The following is a 16755-nucleotide window of genomic DNA, read 5'->3' on the forward strand; positions in this document are numbered from 1 at the left end:
CACATATCAATAAAGAAAAGATATTTGGGAAGAAATAAAGGCAAACTTGCAGGAAAGTGTGGTTCAAGGAATTAACATTAGCTTCAATCTTACTGAGAAAATGAAGGAAGAACTTCTGGAAGCGTTGTGGTTTCCACTTCAGTTGTGACACAGCCAGGCTCTCATAATAGAGCACTATAATGTGCCAGTTGACTTGGGTTGAAATAAAAATTATTCTCAGTGGTGATCCTGTAGAAAATCAAGTGGCTTTGTCTGACTCACTATAGACCGAAGACTTTGAAGTCATTGCCTTTCCCATCCGTACGTAATTTTAAAGCTGCAGATCAGCCCAAAGGGACCAAGTTTGTTTTGATGCAGAGCAGTACAGGAAGACAAAAGTGACCGTGTTGGCTTGTTTTCTGTGCTGTAGCTGTTTTGGCTACCACCTTGATTATGTGTTTTGTTGAGAAAATCAAACCTGAGTCTTCTGTTCACAAAAAATGAGCGCGGTGCATGTGAAAAGTGACCTGCTGTCTATCAAGCAATAAGGGTATCTGCTTTGCACCCAAAATTGTCACAATTTCCAGATTCAGTCAGGGAGTCAAGATAAATGTCAAGAGCAGAATTAAATTATCAATGGAAAGGAAAATTCTATTTGGAACGATTATTCTGCTTTGAGTTCTTCCAACCTAGGAACAGTTGTCTTTGTAGCTGAACACTGAACTATTAGTCTCATTTCCTACTTGATTGGACTTTCTTTTCTTTTTGTTCATGACCATATCATTTAGTGTCTGTTCTGATAGTGTTCAGCAATCTGTGATCTGACATATTACATGCTTATTACTCATATTTTCTTCCTTAACTCTGTGTAAAGTATGAAGGAAACATTAGAGGGAAGTTTAAAACCACAACATTTACTAGAAAATGTTGGAATGAGAAAATTGTATGAAATAATGGGTCCTTTGAATGTAAAGTAGCAAAGGAAATTTATGTGTCTGTTTTTCATATCATGAACACTGTGTATTTATAATCTGTTGTTTGGGGTTTTTTTTTTTTCTTTTCCCATTAAGAATGAAGATCTAATCCAGGATGATGCTCAAAATCTGAAACGGGGAGCAGTCTTGGATTCACTCAGAAGCAGAGCTACTCAAACTCCAGTTGTGCTGCTACATGCTAAAGAGTCTGGTATGGAAAAAAACCTGGAATTTTTGCTTTCATTTCTGTGCAATAAAAGTGAGGATGATTTCATTCATATGGTGTGCATGACTTAGAAGGTATAAGACCTTCTAAAAACTTCCTAATCTGCAAACTGTATTTTGGGAAGGTGAAGCAATAACTATTTGCCAGTATAATACTAGCATTCAGATATGAGCTTTCTCAAGAAATCCTAGAACTTTCAAGAAGCTACAGAGATGAGGAATTAGGGGATACTTCCCATGTCCTGCCTGAAGGGAATGCTGTGCAGTGGTCAGATTTGCTTTTTAGACCAAACACTATGAAAGCTCTGATCTTCGCAAATTGTATCACTTAAGCTCTTCCAGCATAAATTAATGGGAATTTTATAGCAAATTTCAGTGTATGCAAATGCAGACCCGCACTGAATAATTTTAACCTGTAAGTTTAACCCGTAAGTTTAACCCATAAGTTTTCATCTGCTCACTGTAATGAGGTGTATTTTCCATTTTTTAAATACTTTGAGAACTGAGGGGGGATGCCAAATATACCTTATTTTAGAGCTTAATATTTATGTTTTCTTGTGAGGTTTGTTTTCTTGTTTAATGTTGTGCTTATCCCTGCATCATTGGTGATGCTTCTGGTAGAGAAGGTACTTTTGAGTACACTCTCACTAAACTACTTTTCTGTTCAAAACCTCTGGTCAGATGTTTTTGGGTTTGTTTTTCATGTAACTATCTGGGAGTGGCATTACACTTGTGCAGTGCTTTACCATAACAGAAACACCAGAATGTAGCTGTGATGGGCTAAAGCAGATGGAGGAGCTACCAGAAGAACTTCTACCAGTTTTGGAATACAATTCCAGTGCCTTTCCAATAGTTGCTGGTCTAGCTGAGATTGAGCAGGTGAGAAGAAAAGTTACGGCTATTCTTGCTATCTTTGTGCACAGTAAGTCTGTGAATTTTGAGATAAAACGAAGAGTTGGTGTATTTAAAGATTAATATAAAAGTAGCTTTAAATCATAGCTACTAAAGATGTTATTCAAGATGAATACAGGTGTACACTAAGAAAATGATTGACTTATTTGTACCTTATTTGTATCATTACTCTCATTGCAAATTTTAAATAATTTGAAAACTCGATATGGAAATATTTTTTTTTCTCATCTGTCTGCAATCAAGTATTTTATGGATGAAGTGAAAAGTAAATTATGATTAGCAACACAGAATGATATATCTTAGCTTATATGTTTCAGTTTGGAACATTTCTCTTTTGCTATTACCAGGTCACCCTTGGAACAAAGAGGGCAGGTACTCTAGAAGATAGTTTCACTTTGTTCAGATGTACCCCAAGTTATTGTGCAGCAAGACTGCTTCCCTCTTGCTCCGAGAAATTAACTAACGATGAGACAAGTAAGGAAACCAAAGATGAAGAACACTTTTCTCTCTTGAAGGAACAAGCTATAAATCTACCAGCAAAGACGTTCCCTATTTCTGTGGTTGAAGCTTTGATGAGGAAGAAGCCCCAACTTACCTTGTTAGAACCTGAAAGCTACCACATACCAACTGTCACCACTATAAAGAAAGTGAGGAGTCTGGATTTCTATGAGGCAAATACCACTCTCTGCTCTGATGGCCTCTGCCTTGTTGCAGAAGAATTTTCTGACAAAGCTTCTACACTTCTTTGTGGAAAGATGCCTTGCATTGTGACTGAAATTTTCACATTATCTCTAGAAAAATACAACATGGAAAAACATTGGGAAAACAAGCATATTCTGCCAAAAAGCATAAGTGAAAATAAATGTCTGGATAAAGTTGTTGATGATGGAAAGTATCACCAAAAAATCTTTAGAGAGAGAGCTAAAGGAGAAGAAATACAGAATGAGAAAGCCCAGCCACAACAGGTGTCCTGTGTTCCTGAGGAAAGTTCTAAAGTTTTAAATAAAACTGAATTGATCAGGCCTGGGAAGCAAGGAATGGAAGCCAAAGACAGCCTAGGTAGCCTGCAGGATGTCCAAAATTTATCTGTTGGTTTTAAAGACCTAAAGAAGCATTTTGAAGGGAGACCTGAACTAATGGAGAAACAAGGAAACCTCTCCGAAATCTGCATCTCTGATGTGAATAGGGGATATAATGGAGAAGACATAATCAAAATGGAGGAGAAAGGAGAGCAACCTCAGAAACCAAATCACCAAACAAACCCTACAAGCAATATTGGCCTGAAAGAAAAGAAAGATCAGACCCTGAAACTATGTGAACCAAACAAGAAGAATTTCTCACGTCAAAAAATAGCTGCTGAAAACATGCAATATGCATACTCTCAGAAATTTTTTTGGTCAAAGGAAGAGGGGTATCCACTAAACACATTGTGTCCTATGCAGGAGAGGGCTGTGTGCTTAAGCAAACTGTTCGTGCCAGGGAGCAATTTTTATGAGTGTTTCTGTCATCTGTCACCACTGGAAGCTGGTAATGAACATAATGTGAAAATATATGCCCTGGAAAAAGTGGTGGCTGTGTGTTCTCAGAGGATATTTGTATTGATGCAAAAGAATGAAAATTACTCAAAAAAAGTCTGTATATTACAACAGGAGAATGAGAGATATGCTCAGATGATGTGTGCACTGGAAAAGGAGATGGATGCATATTTTCAATACATTTTAGCGGTAGATGAAGCTAACATTGCTTCATTCCAAAACTTACTTAATGAGAAAGAAGTTGCTGGTGAATGTTGTAATGACTTATCAGAAGAAAACACCATGAGCCCAGAAACATTTTTTGTTGAATTCTTCTCTAAAAACCTCTCATGTGTTGAAGAGAAAAATAGGAATTCTGAGAAAGACTCATTGTCAATTGCATCAAATAAACTTCCCAGGAGTGTTTTATCCCTGGATGGAAGGAAAATGAGATATTTCCAGCTGCTTTCTGACCTGAAAGAAGAAAGAAGCAGATCCTTCAAAGAAATAGCTAAATTATTACGACACAAGGAGAACTATGTAGCAAAATATAATGAATTAATACAAGAGAGAGAGGGAAATTTACAAAGAATATCTCTTTTAGAAGGTGAAAAAGAAACTTTATTAGGATGTTTGGCAGAGGTGAAGTGTGAACAAGACAAATACAGGACCTTGGTTTCAGAACTTCAAGAGTGCAAAACCAGCTGTTATCAAACTATTTCTGATTTACAGGAGGAAAAATGTGTACTGAAAAGAGAAATAGACAGAATCAAGAAAGAAACTTCAGAACAGCTTGATGAATTTCAGAAAACAAATGCAAACTTTATTTTAGAAAATAGCAAACTGAAAGAATTAATGTCTTCTTTGGGTTTCACCTATGAAGAGCTGAGAAAAGATAAACGTTTGGGAACAAAGGAAAAGATAGTAACACTAAAAGAAGAAAGTCAACAACGTGGTCTTAAGCCAAAGGAAGTTACAACAGCATGTAGTGTAACTCAGACTGAAGAAGAAGGAGTTCTGGTTATAGACCCCTCAAACTGTTTCCCCGGAAAAGAGGTAAATAATAACAATGAGGAATGTTATCAAGCAGGATCTTCTAAAGAAAGGGGCAGATATAAATGTCATTTGGAGGACACAGCTAAATTAACTTTGTAATATAGAAAATGTTGTAACCTCCCATGTGTTGGAGATCTGAGGTGCTAAAGTTAACTTTAAAATAGAAGGCAAAATACCAGAGGGTTTTTTTCTGATTGTTGTATTAGAGAATTTTAAAGTGATACAGCAAGCTACAAAGTTAAAAATAATATTTAAAAGACAGCATTGTTCTGGCATTTTTAAAACTATTTATCTTCTTACAAGAGTAAAAGCTTCTGGTAGAGCAAATTAATTTCCACAAACTTCTGTTATAATGGTGAAGTATTCAGGGTTATGAAACAATCATGTCTTATTGAAAAGTATGTGCATGTTCTCTTACTAACTTTTCTTCTGATAGAGTCTATTTTTTAATGTTTTGATTTTTATGAAACATATACCTAAAGACAGGATCTTTACTTATAGTGGATTTCTCATCCATGTTTTTCCTCTGTAGCCATGAATCTTACACCACAGTGAATTTCTATGGAGATTACTATGTTCTTGTAAAACCAGAATTATTACTTCAGTTGAGAATAATCAACAGGGAAAGATTTATTTCTAATATCTTGATTTTATGCAAATGTTTTTAGTAATTTAGATAGAAGGAAACCATATATTGTTCTGTAAAAACCTGTGTGCCATTTTATATGCATGAGAGGAGTCACGTCTTTCTGCTGTGTACCCAGGGCAGCATGTTTGAAAGCTACAGTGTGATGAAAGAGCAAGTCAAAAAGACAAAAGAAGAACTGAAAATACAGCAAAAGGAATTAGAAAAATCAAAAAAAGAGGTAACCTCCTACTGTGATGTAATTCTGAGGAGCAAATTTGTTTTCTTTCTTGTTTTCTTACATGGCTGTTCTTTCTGCCAGGATTTAACACTTTTACAAAATAGGGCAGTCTCTGATCTGCAGAACCAAAATGTACCTCTTTGATCTTTCAGTTAAGTGATGAATTGTACAGTCATTTGTGGTTGGCCAGAACTTCAAGTGAAGCTGCATTCCTCCAGCACACTTTGACAGAAGCTGAGTGCTTAATAAAGACACACTGAACCAACTATCTGCTGTGGCCATCTCTGGGCAGGCTGCTTCCCTCACCCTCCCTAGGAATGAGGAGGAGTAGAAGGCAGTAGAATCACTGAGGACTACGGCAAACCTGAATTCAAAGTAGTTTTTGAATGAGAGGCAAAATGATGAAAAATCTGACACTGTCAAGGGGTCTCGCTATATCCAGTGATGGTGCAAAGCATGCACACTGCCCCTTCTCTCAACATCTATGTACTAAACACAAAGTCCAACACCCACCTACATGGAAGCTTGTTTGGATGACTAGTTCTGTGCCTGTGTAAAGTAAATCTGCAGTTTTAATACCAACCAAAGAAGCTTTCAGTGTTGTGCCTTTCCAAATGCATTAGAGTTCGCATTCCTATTTTTTATTGAACAATCTCCACTGCATGCTTATCTAAGCAGAAATGTGTTGCTTTTATGGCAAATGTGTATTTATGGGGCTGTTTCATGCAGTAACAGGCATTGCTCAGAGTCCCTGTGGAAAAACCACTGGCAGTAACAAGTGTGTTGAGTATGTAAAAGAGCAGTAGGATTATACATGGTGGGTGTACATAATGGTTGTCCTTTGACAGCTGCTTTGTAAGGCTTCCCAGATTTCAGGTGAGGCAGCTGGAATGAAGGGGTGGATTTGGATGAGTGATGGATGGTTACATGAGGACTTCTGACCTTGTAATATGAACATGAAGAGATCATTTGATTTTTATTTATTTTTAAAAATCTGATTAACTTGGATCCTTCTAATCCTTTTGTGTGTTACATGGAAGTTATGTGTTACAGCACCTTCCTCAGTTTACTTAAAAGAATGTGAAGCCTTTGCTTTCAAAAGGGAGAAGCAATGATCTCTCATAGGAGGGAAGGAGCTTGCTGTCAGGCAACCAGCTGATCTACTGAGTGTTTTTTTTGTGTTTGTTTTTTTTTTTTCCGAAACTACAGTTGATGTGTATAAGTGGAGAAAATGCATCCTAGAAGAAGTACAAAGGTGAACATATGAAGGAGTTTTTTCCTCCTTTGCATTTTTCATTTTTGACATTTGTCAGGAAGATTTTTTTCCCCTAGCTGATAAAATCTTACTTTCCATTTGCTCTGAGGGCTTTCGAAGAAAATTGTGAAACTGTGAGCGCATTCACCACTGCTTTTTTTAGCTTTATTCAGAATACTCAAGGTACCTTCAAACTTAGAACTCAATTTCAAAATTAATCTATTTCCTGCACAGGTCTAGTTAGATATGTTTCTATAGGATTTACTTTAAATCTTACCCATTTCTTACAATAAGATCATAGTGTATTGTGTAATTCCATTTATTTTAATCAATTTACAACAATTTAAAACTTGTGATGTGGAGATCAAACTCAAATCCATGGTTGTAAGCTCGTATTGAGAGATGCTACCACTGCTAGACTAATTATACTCAGTAATTTTCCTTTTTTATTCTTCCCATTAGGCTCAGAAATGGTACACAGAACTTGGCTTTGCTGAAACAAGATATGAAGAAATCAAAACTCGTTTGACACAGGCTCTCTCAGAATTAGACTATCTTAAACAAGAAGTTGGGGACAAAATGCTTGGAAAGCAGCACTGCAAATTAATGGTATGTATGTAAATGGAACGGAGAAAAGCGCATTCCTTTGAAGGGGGTGTTTTGGATGCAGAGACACCCATTATTGTTATTGGCAATGGATTTGAAGTAAGTACAAAGCACCTAGAGTCACTGGAGCTATAAACTTGAAAGTGAACAGATATTATGCAAGGTAGACCATCTGTCTACAGGATAGTCCAAAGTCTGGCCTTTGCATGGGCATTATAGACACCTCCATTTTTTTAGGAGGACTCTTGCCCTGCTCGCTTTAGCCAGAGTCATTTTCTGAGGCATGGATTTTCAAGTGGCCTTAACGAAAAGTGTTGGAGGAGTCTCCAGTGTATCCAGTATTTGGCCTTTCTGCCTTCTAGCCCCAATTACCAGATTTGGAGAGGCAAAATGAAGCTGTGATGCCGGGCTCTTTGTAGAGCAACTTCCACTGCCAGTGAGCAGGTGGTGTGAATTAATGGGGAGTCAAAGTCTGTAACTGATGCATGCAGCCCAAGTGTGTATCCCCAAAGTCCAGGAAATCTTTCTGTCACATGGGGGATAGAAATCTCATTAGAATGTATCTATATCACGGGAATTCTCTTTTTGCTGTAAATGAAAGCTTTTTGAATTTTCAGGTGGTTCTATGTCTTGATAGTTTTTATGTTTTCCACTAAAATGAAGTGTTTTATGGAAAGATTTTTAATTCTTGAATAATCACCTGGAAGCAGCTTTCATAAAGACTTTTCAGCTAGCTCTGAAATTATTTCTGTCCTCCTTAACAAGAAAACTGCAAAGAACAAATATGCAACTTTTATCAGCTGGAAAAGCAATTTTGTAGCAACAACATTTGAAAATTCAGTTTGAACAGGTTAGATAGATCTGGCTTCGGAAGAAAATAAAAACAAATTCTGGAAAATGTAAAGATTCTGGGCTCAGTGCAGTTGCCTAAACATCACTGTTGATCCCATTTAAATGCCTTAGGGCATCCTGGCTGAGAGTGCAGGTGGCCACCGGCAAGTCATAGAATCATTGAGGTTGGAAAGGACCTCTTGTTTTCTCATTGAGTTTTCAGACAAGCACAGCGCACACAAAACAAGGAAGATTTTGTTTTTATTTTTCATGTTTAGGCACCAAGTCCAAAGGCTAGAGATCTTGCCAGGTTTTATAAGAATGCAGTGTGTTAAATGCTACGCTTTGGTTATTTCCCAGTCCCAGCTGCTGGGTCCTTCACCCTTCATGGAGCTTGACTAACCCATGGTTACTATTAACTGGGACGTCTGACAGCGTGATCATAAATAAACCTTCTATGCCTCATTTGTGCTTTGAAACTACAGAAAACTGCTAGCAGGTCAGCAAAATGCAAGAGGAAAGAAGGAACTTCTCTCTGTCTTTGATCTTCAAGCAATTTTTTTATTTCCCCACCTCTTGTTCCATTAAGCATCGTCTGTCAGGGAGTGTTTCCAGTTTTTATTTAATGTACTTTTTGTGTGGGAAAGAAGAAGATGAGGAAGATACCATGTCTTAAACTCATCCTCAGGCTTTTATCACTGCAACCCTGGTCTAATCAATCTTGATGTGTCCAACAGTTGCTATTGTTCTTTTCTCTTAACGCAAGAGGGAGCCAAAAAGTTTGGTACAAAGCATGCACGACTTGCTTGAATGCTGTGCATAGACGACTTGCTTCATTAGGAAGAACAGTATGAAAATGTCATATTTCTGTTTTTGTCTGTGTTGTAATGATGTGTTACAGCCAGACTGACATGATCTATCACTTCAGTTTGCTCTTTTCTATGAAACAGTGCCTTTACTAGGCTGTAGTCACCGAGGGTGTCAAAGTTGGAAAGGCTGTCAGAAAGTGAGGGAAAAATAAACTGTCTTGCTCTGCATCACGGCTGAGTATTAGCTCTTCTCTCAGCTGTATCATTGATAATAACCATTAAAATCAAACTATCTTCCTGCATGTTTTGTCAGAAGGTTATATGTTTTTACTGCAGTATATCATAGATCTGATTAGAATTTTTAGCTTAATCACTGAAATGTTTCATCTTTTTAGACTTGCTTATATAACATGTTATTAGAAATCTTGAGCAGCTGTGTGCATCAACTCGATATTGTTTAATATAAGTTTGCAACAGCATATATGTTTTTCACAAGACTTTCTTCACCCTCAGCTTTTCCTTATTCTTAGACTGTATGTTTAATCTGATAATATCACTTCTAGGAGCTGACCTTATGATGCTGACCATCAATCTAAAGCTCTGACTGATCCTTTCAATCTAAGTGCATGAAATCGAAAACAAAATCGGAGAGTGTGGGAGGAGGAGTTAAATTCAGAAGCTACTCCTTACACTTGTTCTGTACCACTATTACTGCATTTTAATGTAATAAATATTTTCTTTTTAAATATTTTAGAAATTTGTACTTAAAATCTGATTTGTTTTATCAATAATCTTCCAAAACTAAAATATAACTGGGAGAGTGGAATTTGCTCTCTGAGATAAATATTTGTGGAAAAACAAGCGGCATACTATATAGCAGTTGGAGCAGGAGACTGGGGACTTTTGAGTTCTATTCTTACTCACTATGTGACCATAGGTTGGTCACTTAATCTGTCTGTGCCCCGGTTTCCCCAGATATGAAATGATTATAATGCAATACTTCCCTTGAAGGAGGGTTGTGAAATCCGAGTCCTACACCTGCTCTCACAGGGGATCAAGAACTCCTTGCCCATAAACAATTTTAAGATTAGTGCCAGATATTAGTACTAACATGTTGATGAAGTCTTGAACTCATATGTTTTATATCAATCAGCTTTATTTTTTTTTGACGTACAAGGTAGGTACATATATTGATTGAGAAGTTTTGTGCTCTAAAACATGATTGAGAATATTTTCATTATTTTATACATCTAATTTGAAAATCTGTGTATTCACTCCCTAGACTGTGTACGCTGTGAAAGATGGCCAGGAGTTAGAGGAGAATAAAATAGCCAATATGAGATTCCAGCAGCAAGTGCTGACCTTGAAAGCCCAGCTCAGGGACCAGGCTGCATTACAAAATCAGTTTCACGACTTGCAGAATGAAGTGGAACTCCTTCAGGCTCAGCTATGTGAAAAGGTATAATAAAGCTGTTTTCTGTGCGGTTAAGTGGGTGGACAAATCTGAGTTTAGACTTCAGATTCTACCTCTTTCTTCTCAAAGGAGAGAACGAAAATAGTCGTCTTTCCTGGGTACAAGTCTGAGGATAATTAAATGGTTTGCAGGTGTATAAAAGTACCCCTGACTTCAGAGAAATAAGAAAAAAGATGTAAACTGCCTGGGTGGTCAATGTTATGGAAAGGTGACAGACTATAAGAAAAGTTGCCGCCAGTCTATGCTATAATCCTCATAGCCTAATGCAAGCAAAGTGGTGGTGAAATTCTTTACAGAGCCACCTCCTTGGCTTAAATTGTCAGGATTTTTAATATTCCCAACTCTCTTGTTGCACTATATCAGATTAGGAAACATAGTGAGCTAGTTATAGTATTTTGATAGAGTATTTTCTAACTTTTTTTGACCCAGCTGCTAGCGTTACACATTAAGAGTTTCATTAACGCATTTTTAGTTAGGTGTGTGATTTGTATTTTTATTAATTGACGTAGTTATTCTGGTGAGAGCCCCCACATATACACAAGTATAATTACATGAGCAGTTTTTACACTTGTGCATTATATTTCACCTGGCAAACCAGAGCAGGTACGGGCATTAACATTTGCAAAGCTACTGCCTTGTAGTGTGACAGCAAAGCTGCTGCTGTCAGTGTGATTAGAACTGCTGAACTCAGGTAGAAACAAATTCTTGCTAGGACTTTTTTCCCTTAGATTTTGTTTCCTATTTCTTTGGAAACTATTTTTTGAAAAGGCATAATAGTTACAATGTGAGCCAAGCTGGATTTGCCCATCATACTCTGAAACAACTAGTAAATGGCATTTTCTCAATAGTATTCTTCATACTATGATACAATGTGTAGAACACGCTTCTCCTCTGTCTTTCCTCTGAAATACAAGAGATTATTTTCTTCTCCCTACTGGGTGAAAGTTTCATCCTACTTCCTCCATGGTAAAACCTGTTCTACAGTTTTGGGTTTTTTTGGGGTTTTGTTTGTTTGTTGTTGTTGGTTTTGTTTGTTTGTTTGTTTGTTTTTTCCCTAGCCTTGTCATGTGCTGTGATTTGCTTTAAACCAGTCCTATACGGAGGGTTAGTGGATTCTCTCAGGCATTGATTAGTATGCCTCTTAGCAGAATAGTGGTGGTAAAATGAAACTGTAGTGTCTGGTGTGTGTAATGATGGATAGTGCATATCAGATGGTAGGTAGGTGAGTACAGGGTGAGGCATGCTATCCATATAAATGGGCAGCTCCTAATTGTTCTATTGCATTGGCAAAGTGTTTGCTCCATGCCTCATCAAGAATTGAATGTCACCAGTGCAGGGACTGTTGCCAGCTTTTTCTTTGTTCCCTCAGTGCTACTGCAATGAAAAGACATGTCTCTCCAGTCCTATCTACTATGTTCCTGCTCAAGCCCACGATTTATTAGCAGAGGACCATGCAACCTCTTTCAGCATAACTGAATTCTCATAAAGGGATACTTTTTTTCTTTTTGATGCACATAATATATTTAGTCTAGGCTTTATAGAAATAAAATTGTCAAGCAAAATGAATGCAAAGGAATCTGTACTTTATTGCCAAATAATACTGTATTGATTTGCAATAGAAATGGATTTTACCTGGCGGGATACTGTATTTTTTCTGCATAATCAGAAAGCAAGTTTCCCATGAATAATAAACATTTTAATCACAAGGTACAGGCTAGGTCATCTGGCTCACGTCCTAATAGAGGACATGCATCAATCGTGTCAGAGCAGAAAGTTGTTGATGTTCACTTTTCAGAGCCTGCCGTGGAATACACATTCAGAAAATCCCTCTTTGTTTCTTGCATTCTACAACATAATATAGATAAGAAAAGGGAAAACTTTTCCCCAAAAGAGTATTTTGGAAGATTCACAGAGTGAATGGGAATATGAGTGCATAATGAAGGATACTGAGTCTTTAATGTGATGCTGCTTTAATGAAATAACCTCACTGATATAGGGCTCCACCTAAAAAAATCCAAAAGCATTTGGTAATACATAAGACCAACATTAATGCTAGTAGGGCAGTGTTTGTGTGCCAGCACCTATCCGTGTACAACCAACTCCTTGCACTGCTTCATCAGGCCTGTCAGCCTGACCTCGGTGTCGGGGAAGGTCATGGAGCACATCATCTTGAGTGCCATTATGCAGCACGTGCGGGATAATTGGGGGATCAGGCCCAACCAGCGTGGGTTTATGAAAGGGAGGTCCTGCTTCACCAACCTGGTCTTCTATGACAAGGTGACCCACTTAGTGGATGAGGGGAAGGCTGTGGATGTTGCCTACCTGGACTTGACACCATTTCCCACAGCATTCTTCTGAAGCCACTGACTGCTCAAGGCTTGGAGAAGTGCACTCTGCACTGGGTTAAAAACTGGCTGGACGGCTGAGCCCAAAGAGTGGTGGTGAATGGAGTCAAATCCAGTTGGTGGCCGGTCATGAGTGGTGTTCCCCAGGGCTCAGTGTTGGGGCCAGTTCTGTTTAATGTCTTTATCAATGATCTGGATGAGGAGATCGAGTGTACCCTCAGTAAGTTTGCAGATGACACCAAGTTGGGTGGAAGTGTTGATCTGCTGGAGGGTAGGAAGACCCTACAGAGGGACCTGGGCAGGCTGGATTGATGTGCCGAGGACAACTGTATGATGTTCAAGAAGGCTGAGTGCTGGGTCTTGCACTTCGGTCCCAAGAACCCCATGCAACATCACAGGCTTGGGGAGGCGTGGCTGGAGAGCTGCCTGGCAGAAAAGGACCTGGGGGTGTTGGTTGACAGCCGCCTGAACATCAGCCAGCAGTGTGCTCAGGTGGCCAAGAGGGCCAATAGCATCCTAGCTTGTATCAGAAATAGTGTGGCCAGCAGGACCAGGGAGCTGACAGTGCCCCTGTACTCGGCACTGGTGAGGCCGCACCTCGAGTGCTGTGTTCAGTTTTGGGCCCCTCGCTACAAGAAGGACATCGAGGTGCTGGAGCGTGTCCAAAGCAGGGCAACGAAGTTGGTGAAGGGTCTAGAGAACAAGTCTTATGAGGAGCGGCTGAGGGAGCTGGGGTTGTTTAGTCCGGAGAAGAGGAGGCTGAGGGGAGACCTTATTGTTCTCTACAACTACCTGAAAGGAGGTTGTAGAGAGGTGGGGGTCGGTCTCTTCTCCCAAGTAACAAGCGATAGGACAAGAGGAAATGGGCTCAAGCTGCACCAAGGGAGGTTTAGGTTGGATATTAGGAAAACTTCTTCACTGAAAGAGTAGTCAGGCCCTGGCACAGGCTGCCCAGGGAAGTAGTTGAGTCTCCATCCCTGGAGGTATTTAAAAGACGTGTAGACATGGTGTTTAGGGACATGGTTCAGTGGTGGACTTGGCAGTGTTAGGTTAACGGTTGGACTCGATGATCTTAAGGGTCTTTTCCAACCTTAATGATTCTATGATTCTGTGATCTTGTTTGTGATACAAGGTCACACAAATATGCAAAGTGTACGCCTTGGAAATCAGGTCTAAAACAAATAGCAAAAAACTGCTGCAGTATTTTAAAATGACTCTTGAATAAATTAATGCAGAATATTTTTCCACCTTTCAGCAAAAAGAACTTCAGAAGAGAAAGTCTGAAGCGAAGCTGATGCTAGCTCCTCTGAAGGTACTGTATTTTCCTGAAAGCTGATGCAGGACCTACACAAAGGTGTATCCCTGTGCTTACAGGCTTCTGTCCATGTGCCTGCCTTCTGTTGCTGCCTCTGACTTAGCTGTTGGCTACTGGGCTTTAGGCAAGGGCTTGCTGACATTATTGCTATGGGTACTCTTCAGCCTGTCAAAAGGGTGACCTCGCGCATGGAAAGGGAACGTCTCTTTCCAGCTTACCTGTACACACGGATTGCTGCTGCAGGGTGCAGAGGCACATAATGGCCTAGAAACATAGCAATTCAATCTATAGTTTTGGGTCAAAATCATAGAATGGTTTGGGTTGGAAGGGACCTTAAAGATCATCTAGTTACAAATCACATACAAAATATAATCTTGCAGTCTCAACAGGGAGTAAAATCAATGTATATGTGTTCATGCCACATAGGCTAAGCTGGCTTGCCTCACTCAAAAGTGCCGGGAGAGGAACAGCTTCATTACCAGGATGCTTAGCGAATTTCACAGGCGAGGAATTATTAACTCTGCCTTTGATGAAGAGGTGAAAAACTTGGTGAATGACGTGGCCCTGGCAGAGTACACAGTTGCTTTTACAGCAATGTGTGATCAAGAGGTAAGTGTTTGTACTTCCTTGTAGGATCCTCTCGTTTCCACTATTGTATTAAGTCAGTGATTATATTTTTTTAAAGTGTTTAGTGAGACTCAGTGTATCCTTATATATCTCGGCACTTAATATAAATATCACTTCAGGCAAGTCAGTGGGGATGGCTGCTTTACTGCCGTTTTGGTCAAAGTTTAAATCTTCTGGAACTTGTTGCAAAGTATGTCCGTGCTCCATGCAAAAACCACTTACCCGGTATTTTGACAAAATATCTAGCCTAGTGGGTAATGCAGCACATGATACAATTTGACTTTAAATATGAATTTTGCATTTTCTTCCTGCACAATGCATTATCACAGACTTCTGAAGAAATCAGAAAAAAAAAAGGTCTAGAATGAATCATTTCAAGATTTAAGTCAACTCAGTGGACATTCATATTCAACAGGGAGTTAGTTACTTGTGTTTCACTGGCAAGAGGAACCACTGTTCGAATGGGATATGCTCTGCCTTACACCTGGTGCTGTTCAGCATAATCATTAATAGCTTGGATGCTGGGAATATACTTCATATTTTTGGGGTAGCACCTACCTGAAAACATTCTTAAGGATGGGAATCTGAATCTGGCAACCTGGAGAAACAGGAATTCCCTTATAGTACTTGAGTAATCCTCAAGCAACCTCTTTTTTTTTTCCTTTCATTTTCTCTCTCTTGTGATTCTAAACAAAGCCTGTAAAAATAGCCAAACAATATTTAGTAACGTTTGTGTCAAGCGTACTCAAGCAGAATCTTGCTGGTTAACGGGGAAAAAAAGAATGTATTTTGCCTTACACATTTGTAAAATATTGGGAAAGTGGCTGCCTACAACAGCATGACATGGAACATAGGTTCATAGTATTTTTGTACTTCAGCTAACACAATGCACTGCAAAATAGGTACATAAAAATAATTTATTTTTCAATTATGTTGACATCTATTTTTCATCAGCAGAAGTAGAGATGCTTACAATGGGCATACAGTATAGTAAATCCACAGGATTATTTCTCTGATTATTTTACATTTTTACACACAGAGTGGTATTCTGTATCACTCTGAAGAAGCTTATTCTTCTAGTGTTATTAAGTGTTGCAAACTATCACTCAGTCATACTTGTTTCTGTGGCAAGAAATAATTTAACTGCATGTAAAGGAAAAGGTAGATTGATTCTTCAATGTAAATAGCATTCATTTTCCCTGTAGTAATTTGGAAAATAAACAAGAGAGTTAGCTGGTTCATGAATATGTTTTTTTTTGCTTGTCGTCTACTACCTATGCTTGACTAGTCGAGGTTTTATATGCTTTGACTTTTTCTATGCTTTGGATTTTATGTGCCTTCATTTCTACATATATCTACATATACCATCATCCTATCTCGAGCAACGCTGTCAGTGTAAGATGAAAAGGCAGTGTGGCTGCAGGATGGGACAGGGTTCTATGTCTGGCTGTGTCTCCTCTGAGTATGTCAAGTCTGGGTCCACCACTGTCTCACCCAAGCTCACACTGAGAATGAATGTTTTATGTGACAGTAGTTAGTAACTCATCTGTCAGAAGGGAGGTAATACTTCACTGGCTTCAGATATTTTCTCAGACGTTACTGTGATAAATGAGCATTAGTGTAAAGCTTCCCAATACAATAAATATCAAAATATTGTGCACATTCACACTGTCTCCCTGAATGTCTAATTATCACAAAACTTAGCAGCTCCAACAGGAGAGAATTAGATTGAATCTATGTTCTGATGGTTTGCAATGTAGGAGCCCCACATTCAATTCCCTACTTCAATAGACATTTAGCTATTCACGCTAAGTGGAGCACAAAGCCTTTCCCATAGTACCCAGCACCGTAGTGGTCAGAAGTCCCACTTAGGCTCAGGCATGCTGGGATTCGAGCCTGTTTTTTTTGGATCGTGCAGAGAACAGGCTGGCTCTTGCTGGGCACCATGACTTTGAGCTTTGGACCAT

At 38.8% G+C, this 16755-nt stretch overlaps 1 protein-coding gene across 25 annotated transcripts in view; it reads left to right on the forward strand.

Moving 5' to 3' along the window:
- CUNH4orf50 (chromosome unknown C4orf50 homolog) overlaps positions 1–16755 on the forward strand; it is an 86764-nt gene that overhangs the window by 9272 nt on the left and 60737 nt on the right. For 20 of the 25 annotated variants that reach the window (XR_015699998.1, XR_015699999.1, XR_015699984.1 and 17 more), the window contains 8 exons: positions 1050–1164; positions 1933–2057; positions 2438–4660; positions 5425–5526; positions 7244–7390; positions 10310–10486; positions 14102–14158; positions 14588–14770. Coding sequence is in view for 6 of the 25 variants with exons in the window: in XM_087737407.1 (XP_087593533.1) it covers positions 1050–1164; positions 1933–2057; positions 2438–4660; positions 5425–5526; positions 7244–7390; positions 10310–10486; positions 14102–14158; positions 14588–14770 (3129 nt within the window). In the remaining 19 variants the exon portion in view is untranslated. Of the gene's footprint in view, positions 1–1049; positions 1165–1932; positions 2058–2437; positions 4661–5424; positions 5527–7243; positions 7391–10309; positions 10487–14101; positions 14159–14587; positions 14771–15117; positions 16718–16755 lie in introns of those variants that run through there. The other 5 variants (XM_087737411.1, XR_015699996.1, XR_015699997.1 and 2 more) reach the window with 5 other exon arrangements.

Source organism: Nipponia nippon, unplaced genomic scaffold (genome assembly GCF_047370975.1).
Source record: "Nipponia nippon isolate SJK-2023a ecotype South Korea unplaced genomic scaffold, ASM4737097v1 scaffold_6, whole genome shotgun sequence".
NCBI classification, from domain to species: Eukaryota; Metazoa; Chordata; class Aves; order Pelecaniformes; family Threskiornithidae; genus Nipponia; species Nipponia nippon.